Source organism: Myotis yumanensis, unplaced genomic scaffold (assembly GCF_028538775.1).
Source record: "Myotis yumanensis isolate MYYU_CA2020_CCGP unplaced genomic scaffold, mMyoYum1.0.hap1 SCAF_8, whole genome shotgun sequence".
NCBI lineage: Eukaryota > Metazoa > Chordata > Mammalia > Chiroptera > Vespertilionidae > Myotis > Myotis yumanensis.
In genome coordinates, this window is record NW_027223759.1 from 24724771 (window position 1) to 24745813 (window position 21043).

Here is a 21043-nt window from a genome sequence, read left to right on the forward strand (position 1 = left end):
GAAAAAAATACACACTAAGTATTAATCAGATAATCAGAAAAAAACAAGTACATAAAAACCCACACATTTAACACAAAAAATCAAAGGTGAAAAAGAGAACATCAACAACCAAGAACCCAACTTTCATAGGCACAAAGAAACAGAGGGTGCCAGGGACAGGCTGGGTGGGGAGGACCATTGTTCTGGCTCAGCCTGGCTCTCTTCTTAGTCCTTTTATGTGTGTGCACACAATTTCAAAGCTTTTCCTAAGTTTATTTTGTGACTAGTGGCTTTAAACTTCCCCAGAGCTGGCCTTCAGAGGGAACTATGGCTTGAAAATATGATGGAAATGGGTGGCACTTCCCAAGGCTTAGGAAGAGTGTGGAGGGAGGGAGACCTTCTCCACAAAAGGTCCTCCCTCTTCCCTCTGTCCAGCCTTCCCTGCTTGGCTCTCCCTGGATGTGTGTGTTGGGGGATTGCCTATCAAGAAAGAAAAATCATTCCCAAGAACTCTTTCCCATCTTGGATTCTTTGAGAGCTCTGAGGAGTGGAGAGCTGGATGAAAGAGGTGGAAGGGGCCTTGGGTGGGTTTACTCAGTGGATAGAGTGTCGGCCTGTGGACCAAAGGGTCCCAGGTTTGATTCCCAGATCAAGGGGGCAATCAATCGATGTGTTTCTCTCACATCAGTGTTTCTCTCTATCTTTCCCTCTCTCTTCCACTCTGTGTATAAAAAAAAAATCAATGGAAAATATCCTCAGATGAGGATTAACAGAAGAAGGAAAGAAAGAAAGAAAGAAAGAAAGAAAGAAAGAAAGAAAGAAAGAAAGAAAGAAAGAAAGAAAAGAAAAGAGGAGGGGTAATAGGAAGGTAATTTTTTGCTTCAACTTTGTTCTCCAGGTATGCACACACCTACTAACATGATAGTCTTGGATAAAGAAAAAAACATGCTGCCCTAGCCAGTTTGGCTCAGTGGATAGAGTGTTGGCCTGTGGACTGAAGGGTCCTGGGTTTGATTCCAGTCAAGGGCACATCCCAGGTTGCAAGCTCAATGGGGATATGCAGGAGGCAGCCAATCAATGATTCTCTTTCATTATTGATGTTTCTATCTTTCTCTCCCTCTCCCTTCCTCTCTGAAATCAATAAAATATATTTTTTTAAAAAAGAAAAAAAGCAACATGCCAAAAAATGCCCATTTTGCCTACATAAGTCAGAAAGATGGAAGAAGGAAAGCCTTTAGATAAACTCTTCTCAACTTCAGTGGCAAACTAGCCAGACTTGAGTTTGATTTTTGTCTGATTTCAATGTTGATTTTTAAATCTTTGTACATAAAAATGATCAAGGAAAAAACATGCCCAAATAGCTTTCTTACTTTTTAGTGGAAGCTTTTTTAAAAGTTTAAATATTTTGTTGTTGTTGAGCTATAATTGGCCTATCTATACATATAAAAGCCAAGCTACCATAACGCCAGAATGACCGGAACGACTGGAACAACCAGAACGACCAGTTGCTTTGATGCGCACTGTGGCCACGATAGCCCCCTCCCACCCAGAGTGAAGGTGGGGCAGGCTGGCTGACCTCCCGCGTCCCCTCCCCCCAGCCGGCCTGACCCTGATTGGCCCCAATCGGGGCTGGCCTGACCCCACCCATGCATGAATTCATGCACCGGGCCTCTAGTAACATTATATTAGTTTCAAGTGTTCAACATAATGATCTGATAGTTGTATATATTGCAAAACAATCACAATAAGTTGTTAACTTTTGTCACCCTGTGTAGCTATAGAATTTTTCTCTTGTGTTGAAAATTTTTACATTTACTCTTAGCAACTTTCAAATATGTAAAACAGTGTTGTACATGGTCACCATGTGGTACATTACGTCCCCATGACGTTTATTTTATAACTTGGATTTGTACCTTTGGGGCCTCTTCACCCATTTGTTGGTGGTGCCTTTTAATGCTTTAGAAAAGGGTGGTGTTTTTTTTAGGGATTTAGGGATGGATGACTTCATGCTGCTGGGTTAGAGCAGAACTGAACCAAGCCTTCCAAGTTCTGAATTCTGAGTGTGTGTGTGTTGGGGCAGGAGGTGGAATTCCTGAATTAAAACTAATAAAAACAAGTTTAAAAGACTCCTTCTTGAGCATCCTTTAGCTCTTCCAAATGTCATTTTGATAAGTTAATATAAATGAATCAGAAACATCTGCAGCAAAAATCCCCTCGAAACACACAAAGGCTTAACAATTAAATAGAAGAATGTTTCGCACAATGTGTTTCAGGTTTTAGCGGATCCAAATGTTTTGAAAAACAGTTAAGTTCTTAAGACATTTTGAGAATTTAAATGACAGCTGGTTCTTCCCCCCGCTTTAAAAAGAGTAGTGGTTATTTCTCTCCTTTGAGTGGACTCCTGTTGCTGTTGTCCATGGAGGAGATTCTTCTAGCAGAAGCTCTCATCTCTAGTTTCTACAAACCACTGTCCTACCCTTCCCCTGCCCATTCCCAGATTCACTTTCTAAGCGGACACCGTGCACTTTGGGCACAGAGTTCTCCAAGTCATGACCAGGCAGTGTTTTGTCCAGTTGTAAGACTTGTTTCTAGGTTCAAGTGGAGCTTCGTCGCCACCATGGGTCACTCCCGCAATTTCGAGAATTTTACAATTTGTAGTCCTGATTCACCCTTTCCTGATGGTGCGAGTACAAGAGTTGGCTCTTGAAGAAAAGAAAAAGAAGATGTCAGATGTCCCGAGGATGAACTGAAATCTGACGGATCATCCAGAGGAAAACAAAGCTCCACTGTGGAAAAGGTTACAATTAGATGCAGAATATAAAAGCCACACTGGGTGCAGTCCCCTCCAGCCTCCGTCTTATTCTTGGACACAGGCTGAGGGATCTCGACAAATGTCAACTGAGCAGATGAAAGTGATTGATGTGAAGTTCCCTTTCAAGCTCTTATTTGAAAAACTTGTCCTTTTATTTTATTGACTTTCAGTCTCGCCATCCTGACGTCAGTGAGCTCACAGCCTGTAATTCTATCTGGACGTGAAGATGAAAGAAGAAACCCTTGCACAGTCTCGTTCCTCGTGTTTCCCCTTCAAGGGACACTGTCAATCTTTCTTAGGCTTCCTAAGTGATCATCATTTAATTTTCTTTATAGATTGAAAAGTCTTGATTTCCTAAACTTAAAAAAAAATAAGAGTAGGTCCGGCTGGTGTGGCTCAGTTGGTTGAATGTCGTCCTGTGCACCAAGAGGTTGCTGGTTTGATTCCCGGTCAGGGCCCAGACCCAGGTTGCGGGCTCAATCCCCAGTAGGGGGTGTTCAGGAGACAGCCAATCAATGTTTCTCTCCCTCTCTCTTCCCCTCTCTCTAAGATCAGTAATAAAATAAAATAAAATAAAATAAAAAATATATATATATATAAAAGAATAATTAAAAGTAATGGGAGCATATTAGTAAATAATCTGCCATCACTAAAGTGTAGCAATGAATGAATAGTCTACATAGACATGATCCCTAAGATTTGTCATTTTAAGTTAAAAAAAAAAAAAAAGAAGGCATTGCTTGATTTGTACTTAGTATGTTAACATGCTAGTTGGTGTCTTATACAACAGCTTGGAAAGAGTGATTATTTTACAAATATCCCGTCTCTGTGGTGTGTGATGGCATGTGCACCAAAGCCTAGTCTTTCAGAGAGAGGTAGCAGGACCAAAACCTCTATTGATTCTATTGAAAGAGAAATCAAGTTCCTTAGACATGCAGGTCCCAATCTCTAGGCTCTAGATTAGAAATTCTGGCTGAATATATGTAGAGTATGAGAATCAGAAAGCAAGGCAATTCCTAGTTTTAGTCCTGAATCCTATGTCTTTTGGGATATTCCCTCCACCATGGGCGGTGTTTTTTCTGGGGAGACACCGGACTCCATAAATGACTGTCATTCAGGAGCTCAACCGCTGATAGCCCTTTTCTCCCACAATCCCAAACACATGACGATGTTGTCTGCCATGAAAAAAGGGCCTGGGCAAGCGAGTGACAACCCTCGAGAGTTGGTGAGAATGAGTGTGCAGGTTGAAAGTGTATTATTGCAGATGTACCTAGAATGACAATTTACCAGGTTGGGTTAAAAAAAATAATGCTTTAGAACTTCCAAATCTTAATGGGATACTTCCAGTTTATATATATATATATATTTTTTTTTTTTTTTTTTTTTTAACAAAAAGTGAACTGTCACCTACATTTTAGCAGAACATAAGGACAAATGTTCCTGCTCACAGTCAGAGAGTCTTTAAGCCAGGACTCTGACAGTGATGCAAAAGCCCTTTTTAAGAAATGAGGTTTGTTTTCCTGTGTTTTTTAAGGTTCATGAATCCTAACTAATTTGGTATTCATCATCCAGGAATTTATGCAAAACCCTCATGAATGAAGGCAAGGAGTGGGAGATGGCTTGCTTTCTGTGTCGTCAGTTGCTTGTTTGCGGGGCCTCTCTCACGTGTGTCCTTCCCTTTAGTACAGTGGTTCTCAACCTTGGCTGCACATTAGAATCACCTGGGAATCTTTTTAAAATCCTGATTTCTGGGCCTCATCCTCCGGAAATTCTGTTTCTTTGTTATGTGGTGGGGCCACAACATTAGTAACAAAGAAACAGAATTTCCGGAGGATGAGGCCCAGAAATCAGGATTTTAAAAAGATTCCCAGGTGATTCTAATGTGCAGCCAAGGTTGAGAACCACTGCTTTAGTACCTTGTGCGGTCGAGGTGCTTGTCTGGGCTCTGTTCCTGCATTTGGACTATTTTAGGCTCCTCCCTGGGACTCACTAACAGTTCCCTTCTGCTTTGTCACCATCATTTTTACCTGTTGCTTTGCTCACATTCTCTAACTCTCTTAAATTCCCATTGAGGCTTCCTCCAACACTGAGGATCAAATCGGACACCCGCTTTTGTGATAAAAAAAAAACACCCTTCACTGGGGGATTTGATCCCTGCTACTCAGCATGCTGCCCATGGACTAAAAATTTCCAGTATAAGCATCACCTGGGAACTCAGAACTATCAGCTCTGCCTCAGGTGAACTGCATCAAAGCCTGCATTTTAACAAGAGCCAGGTGGTTCAAATGCACATTCCCATAGAGAAGCACTTTCTGGAAATCCTCACTGCTGGGGTTGCGGCCAACAGCGAGGTCTCACTGAGAAGTTTCTCTGCCTGGTTCTGAACTGGGTGCTTTGAACACACCATCAACAGTGTCTGATTTAAGCTTCCCAGCATCCCAGTGTGGTATGTCCTATTGTTGTTTACATTTTCGGGAGGGGAAACTGAGGCTCTGGGAGACTGAGGCGTTGCTGAGATTATGCAGATAGTAAGTGGTGGGGCAGCCTGGATTCGGTCTGAGACACGTTGCTTCCAGAGTCTTCGTTCCCTACCTCGGGCTCTGTGGCGTCCCTCCTCCTGGCGTCTCTGTGCTCTGGGTCAGTTCACTGTACTCACTGGCTGTTTTCTCTCCCGTCTCTGAAGCTCCTCTAAGCAAAGCCATTGTGAACGGAACACGGCTGCTTGGTGTGTTCCAGTGAAGAGCTTTGGGTTTTGGGATGACTTTTCAGTAAGACGGTGTGTGTACATAGCTGGATCTCTATAATTGGGTTTCTCTCAGCCTGAGAATGAGCTCTCTCTCCTGCTTCCAATTAGAGAGAACTGCTTAGAGCTGCAGATGTCCTCCCAGACCTGAACTCCTCTGGCTCTGTTGAGAGTCAGGAGTATCTCAAACTTGACCTTTGGAAAAATACAGCTCTAACCTGAACAAATGGAATGAGTAATAAGACCTTGCAATGACTTTTGGTCCAGAGTTTAAGTTTGGAATATCTATAGCCTGTGTACTCAGGGCCAAGGGTAAATTCTAGGAAGGTGGTACGTGAGGTCTGGCAGAGATGAAGGTCAGTGGTTTCCAAACTGATTACTGACCTGCTCTGAGGAGCTGTTCCAGAGGAGGACTGGGGGGCTGGAGGTGGCCTGGGCTGAAGTAGGGGTTCCCTGAGGCCCTCCTCACTTTTAACCAGTGAGTACAGGCTTCCAGTCTTATTATTTTATCTAGTGGGCCCTGAGTACCATTTTATTTAAGGGGGCTCTCCCTGCTTTAAGACATTTTGTATACTAAAAAGCAACTGAACTAGTACTACTCTGTCCTTTGCAGCTGAGGCCGCTGTAGTTCCAAAGGATGAATTGACTTCCCCAAGGTCACACATTGTTTGGGCTAAAAACAATGTCTTGTTTTCCTCCTCTGAAAGCTCAGTCTGCTGTCTGGGTCAGCCCTGAGCACGTCAGTGGCACTGACCTGGCCGTCCTTCCTTTGCATTTGGGACTCTGGTGTGTGTTTGGGAACAAAATGCTGTTCAGGTGTTCAGAGCAGAGCCAGGTCAAGAAGTTATTTATTCTCGGTGTTCTTTCTCTTCCTGTGCAACGAGTCTGTAGTGCCCCCTCTCTCCTGATCTGTTTATGCATCAAAGGCAGCCTTGCAGAGAACACAGAATACCCTGGTAACGGCAAAATAGAGTAGCTCTTCTCTGACCCACAGGTTAAGTTACTGGAAACCCCACTTTAGAAGAATGTGCATTTGAGGAACTTATGACCAAAAAAGCAGGATGGCATTGGGAGACTGCAATCACACTTTTTCCCCTCCCCCCACCAAAAAAAATAGAGACCTGAGAGATTGTAAAAAGCACATCTAAAGATAGAACTTGGAACACTAGAGCAGTTTGCTGTCATCGCTGAGGGTCTTTTCAATTATTTACTAGGATTAAGATATTGAACTTGGCCTCAGGTAAATCTCTAGGGTAGGGATATGGTTGTCACTGAGTACTTATAATGTCAATAGCACTTGAAAAACCATGACATGACACGAGAGAGGGGTTTGACCCTTGTCAGAGTTTGGAAAAAAGATCTTGTAAAGTTTCAGTGCAGGACAGATTACCAGGTGTACCTGGTAGCTGGCAGGTTAAAGTAATCTTTATGCTGCGAGGGCTCTTCACAGGGCTTACCTGAAGGTCAGGCCCATTGCATGTACATTTATAAAATGGAACTGGCAGAGATTAGTCCTCAGGGAGATGATAGAGGCGTTTTTCACTTAGTTATTTGTTCACAGTTCCTTGTCCCTGTTTTGCAAATCCAGTAATAATATTATCTTGGCAGAGAAATGAAACTACACACTTCCTTATTTCATTCATTTTGAAGACTCTGATCTCTCCTGTTTACGGTGGATCTATTGCCATTCTCTCTCATTTGAATTCACTTAGAAGTTAAAGTTCATCCTAAGAGAGATGAACTTGTAGCTTGCAGGGCGTGCTCGCCCCTGACTAGTAACTTTCTCCAAGGTAGTACCATGCATTGCTCAGTTTGAGGCTGAATTCTTGACCTTTCTGTGACTGGTTGAGACGAATCCAGATACACCTCTGGAGCTGAAAGCAGTGGCAGCTTCCCCTGAGTCACAAGGCTCTGTGGGGGAGGTAGAGATGCTGGAATAAAACCAGGAACCTCTTAGAGAAAGGAATGCACACTTGGGAGGCAGCCAACAGCGTCAAGTATGGTTATATTCTTTCAATTTCCAAGGTCATCTTTTTAGTTTATTTTATTCCTTAAGTATATCATATACTCTTGGCCCTTTCCAAGGCCTTAAACACAACATTGACCCTTTAAAAATTCACTGCCCCAAATTATTATACACTTTGGCTCCCTCCCTCTCTCCCACCAGAAAAGAGCTCCTTGAACCCAGGGGTCATGCTTGACTCATCTGAATCTTCGCACCCAGCACAGGTTCTAGGCCATCATAGGTACAGAATGAATATGTGCAGAACAAATACAGATAACTTATTCTCTGAATTACCCCAGGATTCAAAAACCTCAGAATTTGTATAAAACAAAACAGAAAATTCAGACCTACAAGGGTGTTGACATAGTTGCCCCTGTGGTTGGGTTGCCTCTTTTCCTCCCCATTGGTGTTTTTCATTGATTTTATAAAGTCTATGACTACTATAAATAGCATGTTTTATTTTAGTTCATCACTAATAAACCATAATTTAAAGGTGTTCACCATATTTTGAACAGATTGCTTATTCCTGTTTTAACCCCCTTTGGTCTTCTTTTTTTTTCCTGCCTACTCCAGGATAAGAGGGAAAATGGCTCTGTGTATATTTACTGCCTTTTTTTTTTTTTTTTTGCACCATCACTGTAGTGGGTTAACCTTCTTTGTCCCATTTAAAAGGTAAACTATTTTAATAGGGATTGCATTGACTATATAGATTGCTTTGAGTAGTAGGGAAATTTTAATGATGCTAATTCTTTCAATTTATAAACACGGCATATTCTTCCATCTGTTGGTACTTCCTCTATTTCTTTTTTTTTTAACTGGATCTTTATTGTTGAAAGTATTACAAATAACCCTCCCCCCCCCCCCCCCCCCCCCCGCCGTTGACCCCCTCCACCCTGCCCCTATTTCTTTTTCAATGTTCCTATCTTCCCTGATATTTCTGTCTTGGATGTTACTCAGTTAATTTGATGAAGAGCTAACTTTTTCTGTGATTGTGTGGACAAATTGGGTTGATAGATGTTCAACAACTATGTACATTGATGGTAACAATGCCATAATGACACAATGAGAGGGGAGGCAACACCATGGCAACTAAGACCCAAGAGTTTTAGAGAGAGGTTTCAAAGTTTGTCCTCTAGTGGCAAGTTCAATGAACTCACAGTCTTCTAACTTTTGTTTTTCAGGCTTATGTACAAAAGTACATTGTGAAGAATTATTTCTACTATTACCTATTCAGATTTTCAGCTGCTTTGGGTCAAGAAGTGTTCTACATCACATTTCTTCCATTCACTCACTGGAATATTGATCCTTATTTATCCAGAAGACTCGTCATCATATGGGTTGTAAGTATTACTATTACGCATAGATTGCTACTACTTCTGCAACAACTACCTGCTTTGGCATCCAAATACTTTGCATATATGTTCTTTTTTTTTTTTTTATCACTTAGAGTTGAATGTTTGTCTGGCTTACTTTGGAAAAATAACAGGAAAAATTAAAATGCTATAAACACAACTTGTTTTGTTTGCAAAAAAAAGAAAAATACCTATAGATTTTGTGTACTGTGGTGTCCACTTTCCTGTGGGTGACTAAAACTAGGGGAGAAGTGATGTGTGGAGAAGACGGGACTTTTTGACAACTCAGAAGGGCCATAAAATGCGTCCTCCTAAGAGGCCCATTTTAGTAAAATTGGATCAAAAATGGAACCTGGAAGCTGTTGACTAATAACTCGAAGCGGTATTAAGCAATACTCTTTAAATACGGGAGAGACAAAAGCATATAAGGCAGGGTACCTTCCTGAGGGACTTCTCGTGTAGTGGGGGCAGCTGGCATAGACACAGAAACTCTTTGGCAATTCCAGGTAGAGAGGTGGAGCCCCTTTCTGACGTTTTACTTGGGACCCTGTTTTTTAACTTTTTTCAGAACCAAGTAAATTCTATTTTTATTATTGTTATTGGGAAAGATGATGAATATTTGCAAGGCAGCAAGGCCTGCTGCCAGGTATGGGCTTTGGGATCAGAAAGGCCTGGGTTCAAGGGCAGTTCAAACACTGCACTTGTCTGGGTGCCCTTGTCTGCGGTCTTACCTGTCTCGTCAATACAATGGTGTTGGTACTGCACACCTCCCAGAATCCTTGTGAAGATGTACAGAGTGTGCACAGAGCCCGAGGCCTGATACTTGAGAACATAACTCACAGCAACTAGTCCATGAAGGCAAAGGGGTCAGCAAGATTAACGAATTCTAAGGTCAAAGATTGTTTAGCTGGGAGAGGGAGCTTCCGGGACAAGGATGGCTGGTTTCCTAACTCAGGATTCCAAAAGCTACGGTTCAGGAGTGGGTGGTTGTGTGTGAAGGAGTTGGGGTTCTCGTGCGGCAGCTCTGCTCTGAGAAGTGCTGTGATCTTAAATCAGTGACTGCCCCACCCCACTCCCAGCTTCATTTTTTTTTTTCCATTTCTAGAACATGTTAGGGTGACCTTGATCAGGAGCCATAAACTTAAATATCCTCAAAGGCAGGGAAAGCAGTAAAACAGTGAAGTCCTGGGTTGGGAGAGGTCCCCAGGGTGGGGGGAATCCGTGAGTCCCCCGGGGCCCCAGGGAGCAGCTGTCCCTCTGTGCCTGCTGTCACTGCCACGAGGGAATACGGGCTGGAGTTGCCAGATCTGGTTTTCACGTGCAATCTCCCACTTTTTAAGTGTAGGCTTACATTTTTTAAAAGCATCACATGCCAAAAGAACACAGAATACTTGCAGTCCAAACGTATGGGGCCTGGGTTGAAGCCTCCAGCCTAAAGGACCACTAAGGTCCTAGGTTTACCTTTAGGATTATTTGGCCTCGGATGTTCCCTGTTTTCTCCTTTTCTGCCTAAAACTGCAAGCCAGGCTTTCCTTCCCCTGTCTCCTGGCCAGCCCTCTTGTGAAATCCAGTTTCTGTGTAATCCAGCTTCCCTCTTAGAATAGGCATCTTGCACAAGGTGAATGGCAGAGCAATTGTCCCCTCCCTGTCTGAGTCCAGCTTCTGTACCTGCAGAGCAGTGGCAGCCACTGGAGGAGTTGGGGGTGGGGAGCATTCCTTCTGTTCTGAAGACCTGAAAATGCTTGAAAGACCAGGTGCTTAAGTTTCTCTCAGTCATTTATTTTCTGAGGTACCGCCTTCCCGCCCCCCTCCCCAATCCAACTTTTATGGTGGTAGAGTGGGGCAAATGATGTTAATGACTTGTAATATCCTGGGAATATCTTGTAATGTGTAAGGTCGGCTCAAGGCCAGTTATCTCCTCCAATGAGGGTGGAAACTTTTCCTGAGGGGCTGGGAGGCAGTGGTCACAGGGCTCTCTGATTGTCATTATTAGTTGTTATTTTCCGCTTTGGAGTCCTCATTTCAAAGTGCACAAAGGATTTCCTGTTTGAGATAGAATTACCAGTCTTTTATTGAGAGTGAGCAAATGAAATCTTTGCCTGAAAAAGGAAAGCACCTAACCTTTGAGTATGCAGTTTGTCCTGAGCTTTGGCGACCTGTGACTTGCTTTTAAAAAATGGGTGCATGGCCAGATCCACCAGACATCCAGGTTGAATTACACGCTCTGTGTGCTCATTTGCATCTGGAAGGCAGTGTGTGTGATTCTGGCAGTTCCTGGTGGAGAGAATGGAGGCCATGGGGGTGCTGGGGGTGGGGGCGGGGGGGGGGGGGGGCGGGGGGGGGGGGCCTGGAGGCAGAAGAGAGGGAAGGGAGGGAGGGAAATTAACAAGTAGGAAGGGAGGGTCCTCTGCACTGCAGAGATAATGAAGAGAGATGCTTGGCTTGGCCCCAGTGTTGAAGGTGGACAAAGGGAAGGGAAATTCCTGGGGTGTTGGGGTTGCAGGGGAAGGAGAGGTGGAGCAGGGTGAGGCTCTTGTCAGCTTCCTACAAAGAGGCAGCCTCTCTCCTGGAAGGGCTATCCCTGAACAGTGGCTGCCTCCTCAAGGGCTCAGGATTAAGAAATGTTAATTACATAAGGGGCCGAGCTTGAAGTCTTGTAACTTGAAACATCTAATCTCACCCAACAGTCTTTGGAAGGCAGCTGCATTCAGGAGCGCCAAACCTCTTGTCAAATTTTATATTAATTTTACAGTTGTCATTGGATGAAGTCCCAACACATTTTATTGCTTTTAAAAGTCATTTGTTCTATTCGGGGTGACTCATACGGTCTGAAATAGTTTAGCAGAATTTATGATTTGCTAACGGCTTTCTCATCACAATCCTGATTGTTTCTCCCTTATGTGGTACAGCTTTTATTGGCATCTGTGTTCATTATCTTTTTTTTTCATTACCATATTTGATATTCATAACAGTGGGCTAGTATCATTTTCATCATTTTATAGATTAGGACAGTAATGCTTCAAATAGTAATAAGCCATGTCAAATGCTGAGCCCTTAGTATGTAAGCCTTTCACTGTAATAATGCTTTTTATATTTTACCTCATTTATCCTGCCAGCAATCCTGATGAGGGTTATTGCCAACCCATTTTACAGATCAGAAAACTGACATGTAGAAAGGTTAAATAACTTGCTCAGGATTACATTGGATTAAGTAACAAAGTGGCCTTCTGTGCTAGAAAGAGAGAGGGCTACCATGGTTGTTTCTTAGAAAAACAGCTAAATGACACATGAAAAGCATTCACTGTTCATTTTTTTAAAAAAAAAAATAGATATTAAAGCTGAAGTTTAAACATTAAAATGTTGTGCACAATGTTATCTTCTATTGCTTATTTGCTGTGGTTGTGGTTCATGTTGGCCGCATGGCATTTATTAGCTCTGTATTCTACATAATTGTCTTTTATATACCTTTCTTGACAAGTCAAAGGTATTTATCTCAGAAAATTTAGATGAGCTTTTGTTAAATGAGCTGGAAGACATCACATCATTTTTTCTGTCACCTGTCACTTATCAAGGTTTTTAACCTGTCATTGGTTGAATTCAATAGAATCTTAGACTTTGGGACAGAAAAGTTGGGGGATGGGTTGTCTAATTAGGTGTTCATAAAAAGATATTGTTGATAGTGCTTCAGAAGAGCCTCAGTCCAACTGAGTGACTGTGATCTCTTGACTTCCTTTAGCAGCACGGTGATAGCCCCACCAAAAATTAAAACAGAGGCTTTAAAATAGCATTGCTGTATCTCAAAAAGGTTAGAGGCACTTTCATTGAACCTGCATGGTGTTTAGCTTTGTAACATGAGGCCAAATTCACTTTTGGCTAAATAACTTTATTCTTCACTTTTTGAAAGAGCAATGAGCAATGAAAAGATTGATAACATGATTGATCCTTGGAAGGTTCATTTTCTCTGTCCTTATATTTTACTTGTTTATATGCTGCCTCTTTTCATAGATATTTCATGGCATTCAAGATGAGATATACAAAAAAAATGGGAACAGCACATAAAATAAAAATCAAGAGTAATACAGATAGAATAAGAGATTAAGGTTTAGTGTACAGTTAAATGTAACTTGCTGATTCCCAAAGTTGAGCCACAAATATGTCTTTGAGCTTTGCCTTGACCAAACCAAAATGAAATTACATTATCCAGAGCATTTGAGATCTTGCTCCCCAGAATATATGTCAGTTTGGCTCAAATAAACTCTTATAAAAATTCTCAAAAACATGCACAAACATTATCCACTGGGAAATAATGGGCTTGTTTCTAAGAGAGGAAGCCTTTTCCTGCCTCATGGGATTGGTAGAAGCGTTATGGCCAATGACTCATGGCAAAATTATTTTCCTAGAATGTTGTTTGCTTTCAGTCACCACATCATCTGTGTGAGAGTACTCATTTTGATGCTCCCTCTTGAGCTTTGTGTGTGGTTATTTTTTAATCATTGCGAATTTAAACAATGAAAAAATGGTATCTCAGTTCATTTCCACTTCATGTATTTTTAGTGACGATGAAAACCTTTTTCAGATTTTTTTTTAGCCATTTGTTTTAACTCTTGAGAATTGTCCATCTGCCTTTTGAGTACTTTTAAAAAGGACTTCAATATTTTAATTTTTTTTTTCACCAGGTGTTAACATAAAATGGTACTGAACTATTGATTTTTCTTGTCTGAGGCAATGTGTCTTTATGAGATTTTTAAAAGTTCAAGACTTTGAGAAATGGTATTTAACTTTATGGTATCATCAATAGTGACCTAAGAAAGTCATTTAAAATTGAATTTTAACACTTTTATTCCATATGTTCACTTTAGGCCCAGACCTCTCCACTCCCTGTTGTCTTACCCTTTGTGATCTCCCTGTTTCTTTGAAAGCATTTAAATTAGGGACTCCTGTCTTCGGGCATTTAATCTCTCTGGCCAACTGTTTTTCCTTATACTAAACTAGAGGCCCAGTGCACGAAATTCATGCATGGGTAGGGTCCCTAGCAGCTTCCGGCTGGGGCCTCCTTTCCCCCAGCTGACTGCCCCGTCGCCAAAGCCTGCCATGTTCCACGCCACCCCCTGGTGGTCAGCACACATGTAACTCCTGGTCAGTCGAACTCTCACCCATAGGGACAATTTGCATATTAGCCTTTTATTATGTAGGATAGCTTGCTCAGGGGTAACCAGCCCTTATTAAACCTGGTTCATGTCCTCTGAACTCCAATAAGGTTAACATTTGTCTTTGAGTTTCCCCTGTCCTTTTTTCCCATTTGTAAAAAAAAATGTTTTTACCTAACATCAAAAGATATATTCACCAGCATCCTAACCTGTATGTGGTTATTTTTCTTAAATAATAAAAGCACAATATGCTAATTAGACTGGACATCCTCCTGGATGAAGCCAAGGCTGGCAAGGGAAGCCGGGTCCCGGGTGCTTGCGGGCAGCCAGAGGGAAGCCCGGGTCCTGGGTGCCAGAGGGAAGCCGATGCCAGCAGCAAAGGGAAGGAAGGCCTACTCTTGCACGAATTTCGTGCATCGGACCTCTAGTTTTAAAAGACCTGATATATCCAAACTGTTTCTACAGTTTTACTGATTGTGTTGAAGGCCCTGATTGCTTCTGAGAGTTTTTCTTCTAATAATTCACAGCTTTAGATGATCTGCCTGATTGGAAGCAAGGTGTGTATATGGCAGGGGTGGGCAAACTTTTTGACTCGAGGGCCACAATGGGTTCTTAAACTGGACAGGAGGGCCGGAACAAAAGCATGGATGGAGTGTTTGTGTGAACTAATATAAATTCAAAGTAAACATCATTACATAAAAGGGTACGGTCTTTTTTTTTTTTCAGTTTTATTCATTTCAAACGGTCCGGATCCGGCCCGCGGGCCGTAGTTTGCCCACGGCTGGTATATGGGCAGGGGGTAGGGGCTCTGCTTCCACCTCCATCAGCAGCTATGAAGTGTGCTTAGTGGTTCCTGGTCCTGTGATACCATGAAAGGAGCACTGGCTGGTGTTTATAGGTAGTGGTTTTTTGGTTTCCAGAAACGAACACCACTCCAGTGAGCTCAGGAAAGAGGGCATTTTTGCAAGATTCTGAGGAGTCCTGTAAAAGAACCAAACTCACCCAGAAACTGATGCCAGGGAACAGTTGTCTGCTACAGGGAAGCTGTCACTCCACGTGTCTGCTTCTTTACCTCCTGTTGCCAGCTGGCAACTTTCCAATCATCTTTTAGTTCAGATTTTCAAGACACTCGGACCCAGCTCATGTGTCACATGACGCCGTCCATCTCGGGCCAGTGTATACCGTGGCTCTACTTGGTCCAAACAGCTGTGGGGGAGATGAGGATAGACAATTAATAGGGGCAGGGAGCTGTGGGCCAGGCTGGAATATCAAGAGATTTGGACTATAATCCTAGCAGTGAAAGTTCACTCAAGGCACTTCCTGATCTGGCCTGGGGTGTCCCTAGCTTTAAAATGAAAGGAACAGCTACAGAAGCCTTGGAGGCTTGTCACATGGTCATGAGCCTTCTCTATATGCTCACTATGCAACACTTAACAGAGGACCATCCAGGGTGGGAGAGGGCAAAGAGGGGGGGGAGGGGAAGGGACATATGTAATATTTTCAACAATAAAGTTTTTTTTAAAAAAAAAAAAAGAAAGAAAAAGAAAAAATAGAGAGGTCCATCCATCCATGGCATGGAGTCAGAAGGAAAAGAGCAAAAGTTGGGCAGGATGACATTAAGAAAAGGAGGAGGAGGAGGAGGAGGCATGGTGTCCCTTTTGCAGACCCAGTGCTAACGTGGCTTTCCTTATTTTGTCTTGTGTTGTGAATCCCCTCAGTAGCAGACAGTGCATTTGAAATGTGTATCTAATCCATTGCTTAATAAATGTTAGACGGTTTGCTGTTTTGTATTCAACACGATTGGAGGAGCACTTTAGAAAATGCTTAATTGCTTAGGGAATATAAATTCCTTATTTATTTATTTATTTATTTGCACAATCAGAATCCTGGCAAAAGATTTCCTTTTGGCAGGTCCTTCTGTTCCTACTCTTCCAAGTCAAACTAAGCTGTGTTGAAGAGCACGAGTCAAAAATGATGGATTTCACACCTTTCACAGTCTGATTGTTGAGAGCTAGTGAGCTGATGCCTGCGGTCCAAAGCAGATCTAAAATTCACATTTAAATCATGCCTACCAGCTAGATAGTGTCTATCTGCAGTAGAGTCTAGGGCAGTGGTTCTCAACCTTCCTAATGCCGTGACCCTTTAATACAGTTCCTCATGTTGTGGTGACCCCCAATTTCATTGTTACAAATTGAACATAATTAAAGCATAGTGATTAATCACAAAAACAATATGTAATTATATATGTGTTTTCCGATGGTCTTAGGCGACCCCTGTGAAAGGGTCGTTCGACCCCCAAAGGGGTCGAGACCCACAGGTTGAGAACCGCTGGTCTAGGGTATTATTTTATCCAACAGTCTTATAAATTGGTTCAGAGGCGAACTTTGTGATAACACATCACAATGCAGTGGCATCTCTGGATGTGGGCTGGCTGCCACCTGGCTGTGTCACAGGGAGTCTGAGTCCCGATGAGGGAAGAGAGCAAGACAGCCTGCCCCCCCCTGTAATTCACAGCCCCCAGACGGGGGTCAATTTTAGTGCCAAAAGATGACTTGAAATGCGATTATCTCCTAATCCTCTGTTTAAACCACTACCACCGTTCACTTCAAAAGACTGCCCTGCTTGTTAAGTTGGTTCCTGCTTGAGATTAATGAGTCTTGAAAAGTATTCAACAATGGCCAGATTGTAACCCTCGCTGACTTGCATGGAGTGGAACAGAATGAGGCGTCAGAGATTCTGCCCAGTGCCTCTGAAGTAGAATCTTGTAATTTAGCCTTAGTTAAATATTAAGTCAATGTCTCTAGGGGGTTTATTATGCAAACTGTATTGGTTTTGAAGCACAATAAGGAAATCTTTTCGTTTTAGTGTAGTGGGATTTTTTTTTAAGCCTTTAAACTGGGCTCCTGTGGTGGAATAGATAGATTTGGATATCTTTAATTATCACCATCATTACCTGAGAAATGGTTCCCTACCTTCTCGTTCATGATGAGGACGGGAGAAAGTGCCCACACTGCCCTAACTCTCCTGCTCTTCTCCCACCCCCAGCTACTGTCCCGATTCCCAACCCCTTAAGACTGCAAGGATGGTCTTTGATTTTGGTTTAGGTTTAGGTTTTGGTTTTGTTCTGAACTCGGCCTCTGATTCTAGGATCCTGGCTGTGAACCATTGCAGTCTGCATTAGCCTTCTCCCCTACTTAAGTATAATCTGGCCTTTTTGCATATTAAATGTGCTCAGTTGATTTTATTTTTTCATTTTACAAGCAGTGAAGCACTTGTAAAATGAAAAATAAGAAAAAGTCCCCTAATCTTACCTCATTTATTGTCTGTCTGCTATCTGTGCAATGTTTGATCACAGCATACAGTTTCTATGCTACTTTGTGATATAAACGGTTTGATAAAAGATGACTTGAAGTTCATTATGAATACATAAGAAAAAGAAGAGAATGGGATGGTGATAACTCATGAATCTTTTCACCTAAAAGGAATCATTGAATCAAAGGATGGTTTGTTTACCTTAAGAATTAGGAGACTTGGCTTCAATCCAAGTGAAAATGTATCTACCTCCATTTATTTCACATAGTGCATGGTTTAGTAGTTAGAGTGAGAAGTGTTAGTGGGGGGCATGGCCAGGCTGGGATGGCTCAGAGCTTGTTGGCTGTTACATGTATGTAATCAATTGTAGTCCAGAGTTTACTAATAACCAGCCCGGTAACATTTATCTATTTCTGAGCCTCAGTTTGCCCATCTATGAAATGTGGAGTTGAACAAAATGAGTACCAGACCCCTCTGATTTAGAAAGTTTTATGATTATTAAAAAAAATATTGATGGTGATGCATCTTTTAGGATACCATCCAGTCTTTTTAATTGGATGTTCTGGCTTCAGTAATGCCTTCGGCTGTATAAAATGTCCCTGGTGTGACACCCTGCACGGCTTGGCTTGGTTGGCTCCTACCAGTGTTCTTGGGGGCCTGAAAGAGGAGCAGTTCTTAGTGATTCTCTGTGAAAGGGGTCCTTAGGGAGAGAGGGGGACCCACCCTGGGTCTGAGTCACCAGGAACCACTTGTATGTCAAGGGACAGAGGCACTAGGTGAGGATTCAGGGCTCTTCTAGTCCAGGCACAAAGCACTGGCTTTCCCAAAGCCCACAAGCCTTGCTCTGAGCTTCCGTGTGTGTGTGTGTGTGTGTGTGTGTGTGTGTGCGCGCGCGCACTTGCACACTTATAAACTCATTGTTAGCATTGCATATGCTCAGAACTAACTAGAAAAAGATGTTATGTTTTTATCCCTTTCAAAATTAAATTTCTTTTGGCATTCACAGGCACTGAAATCAGAAGGGAAAATTTTTTTCTTTTAATTAGAAAATGTTTTCCAAATACATAGCAATTTGACTCTCAGGGTTGGAAAAACAACATTCTGAAGGTTTCCCCCAAAACTGTACCTTGCAAATTAGCAAGTTGTGAGCAGCAGGAAGCTTGCTTCCTTTTAAATGAACACTAGTGAACAAAGAAAGGCTCAATGAGTGGAATAAGAGAGCTGATGTCTCTAGTTAGGCCATAACAGAAGGGCCAGTCAAAGGAGGAAATGAAACTCTGGATGTAACCCGTATTAGGGCTGCCAGTGGGATGAAGTCCATACCTGACCACACCCCCAGGAGGGTGGATCCCAACCCCAGGCTATCTATATATATAAACGCCTAAGCGATTATCCAACCGTTTGACCATCCAACAGGTAGCTATGATGCGCATTGACCACCAGGGGGCAGATGTTCATCACAGGAGCTGCTGAGCTGCAGTGACTTGCAGCTGCGGTTCTCAGGTGAGGAACCTGGAACTAGAGAGGAGGGAGCCTAATTCCGGGGTGCATCACCAGAGAATAGCCCTCTAGCAATCCGGGACCCCTTGGGGGATGTCAGCCAATTGGGATCAGGCCATGGGACCCCACCTGTGCATGAATCCATGGACTGGGCCTCTAGTGTGGAATAAAGGTTGAGCAATTTCCAGTGTTTGTCTACATAATTGGGGAAAATATTTAGCTAGAAAGAATAGACAAAGGAGGATGCACTGAAAGTCTCCTTTTTTTTCTCTAGCCAACCAAGACCACAACATGCTGTTTAATTAGAATTCATTAAAAAGTAAAAAAAGATGAAGGCTCATTCATTTGCATAAGCATTCCAAACAAACTAAGTGTTCTTTGGGGCAGGGATCAGAAATTTAAACTTAAATTTGTACTGTAGAAAGCTTTTAGAAAGTACAAGACTGGGTTTTGTGCTTAAAAAAAAAACAACTTTAAAAAAAAGTTTTCTAATCTACAAAGCATGTTTGACTATTTGCCTGAGGGGGCAATCAAAAGGTGTGTTTTTAACACTGAAAGAATTGAAGCATTAAAACTCTGTCAAGAGCCTGAGTTTCAGAAAACCAGGTGCCTATCTTTATTTAAAATGTTATAGCTGCCTCAAAGGATGGTTAAAGGTGTGCTACTGTCATCTAGCTCTCTTAAGGATGTTAACCTTATACATTCATGGGGAATATATTTTAAGAAAAAATTTATAAAGGAGATATAAAACTACCTAGAGCCATTTTAGAGTGTCACTTTTAAGGTGAAAATATAAAAAAACCATGCATAGAATGGGCCCTGGTTTAGCAGCTATGCTTGGTAAGTGGGAGAGGTTTTGTGGTGGAAAGTCTCCTAGAAAACCCTAAGTTAATGGACACCCAAATAATGTTAACATTATTTTGAGGTCCCCCGAACACTTTTTTCCCTGAAATTCTGAGATTATGTGCATTTAAACACTAAATGTTTATATAAGGGAGAAGATAAGAATAGTAATCTTTTGAAAGCATCTCCTAAAACATCTTCTGAATCTTGTGTGCTTCCAAACACATCAAGCTTAGGTCTCCACTGTTTTGTTTGGGGGTGTTGTAACCAGGAACATAATTCATTAGTTATTACTACCAACATCTCATTCCGAAATTACATCTAGATGCACCATAGCACAGTCTGAAAATAAAAGCAGATAAAAATATTCTTACCTCTTAAGATGATGAGACCGTACTTAAGTATAATTGGTGTCATGTCAGCTCTTCACCTCCACTGTGTAAAGAGCTGGACATAAGCAATAGGACATTTAGAAATAGGTTCTGTAGCATTTCTGTATTTAACACTAGAGGCCTGGTTCACAAAATTCGTACATGGGTAGGGTCCCTAGGCCTTGCTGGTGATCAGATCCAATCTGTGGGGTGACCGGCAGGGCAATTAGGGGCCCCCGCTGGCACCTGCCTTGGCTGGTCTGGGGCCTGCAGGCTGGGGGCAGCTCCTGCATTGAGCGTCTGCCCCATGGTGGTCAGTGCGCATCATAGCAACCAGTCATTCCACCCATAGTTCCCCCTGTTCAGTCAATTTGCATATTAGGCTTTTATTATATAGGATATGATATCAGGAGCATGTACATAGGAAAGAAGAAAATTTCCATGAATCACTCATTGTTTCTAAAATTAATGCTTCAAAAAGGAAGCATACAACTCCATAGATGGCAGAGCACTTCCAAATATATTCTTATCTCAGTCTAACATTAATTTTGTAAGCTATTAAAACCTGCATTTACATATGATAAAATTGAGGATGAGATAGTAATAACACCCAGATCTCATTCTCAAGCCAGCCCTCTTTTTACTTCATGGTACTGCGTCTGGCTTAAAAGAAAGGATCTCTTTGGAGCAAATGAAGAATCTCTAGAAAGGGCCAGCCGACTAGACTGTAGGTGAAAGATGTAGTGAAAATATCCATAGATGGGAAAATGCACCTCTAATAAGTTCAAAGGTGTTGATCTTAAAAATAAAGGTTAGTTTTTATACCAGCAAAAAACTGTTTATTCAGGAGTAGCAGAGAATTGCAATTCAGGATGTGCAACTATGGCAAAACCATAGGCAAGTCTGGAGAACAAAAGAGAGGACTATTATTTTATAGAGAAAAGGGGAATTTTGAAGGAGCTTCCGTAACACAAAGCCT

At 42.1% G+C, this 21043-nt stretch overlaps 1 protein-coding gene across 1 annotated transcript in view; it reads left to right on the plus strand.

Annotated features, from left to right (window-relative positions):
* SGPP2 (sphingosine-1-phosphate phosphatase 2) overlaps positions 1-21043 on the plus strand; it is an 82716-nt gene that overhangs the window by 30869 nt on the left and 30804 nt on the right. Inside the window, exon 2 of the mRNA XM_070422234.1 lies at positions 8721-8879. Coding sequence (XP_070278335.1) covers positions 8721-8879 — 159 coding nt within the window. The remainder of the gene's footprint in view (positions 1-8720; positions 8880-21043) is intronic.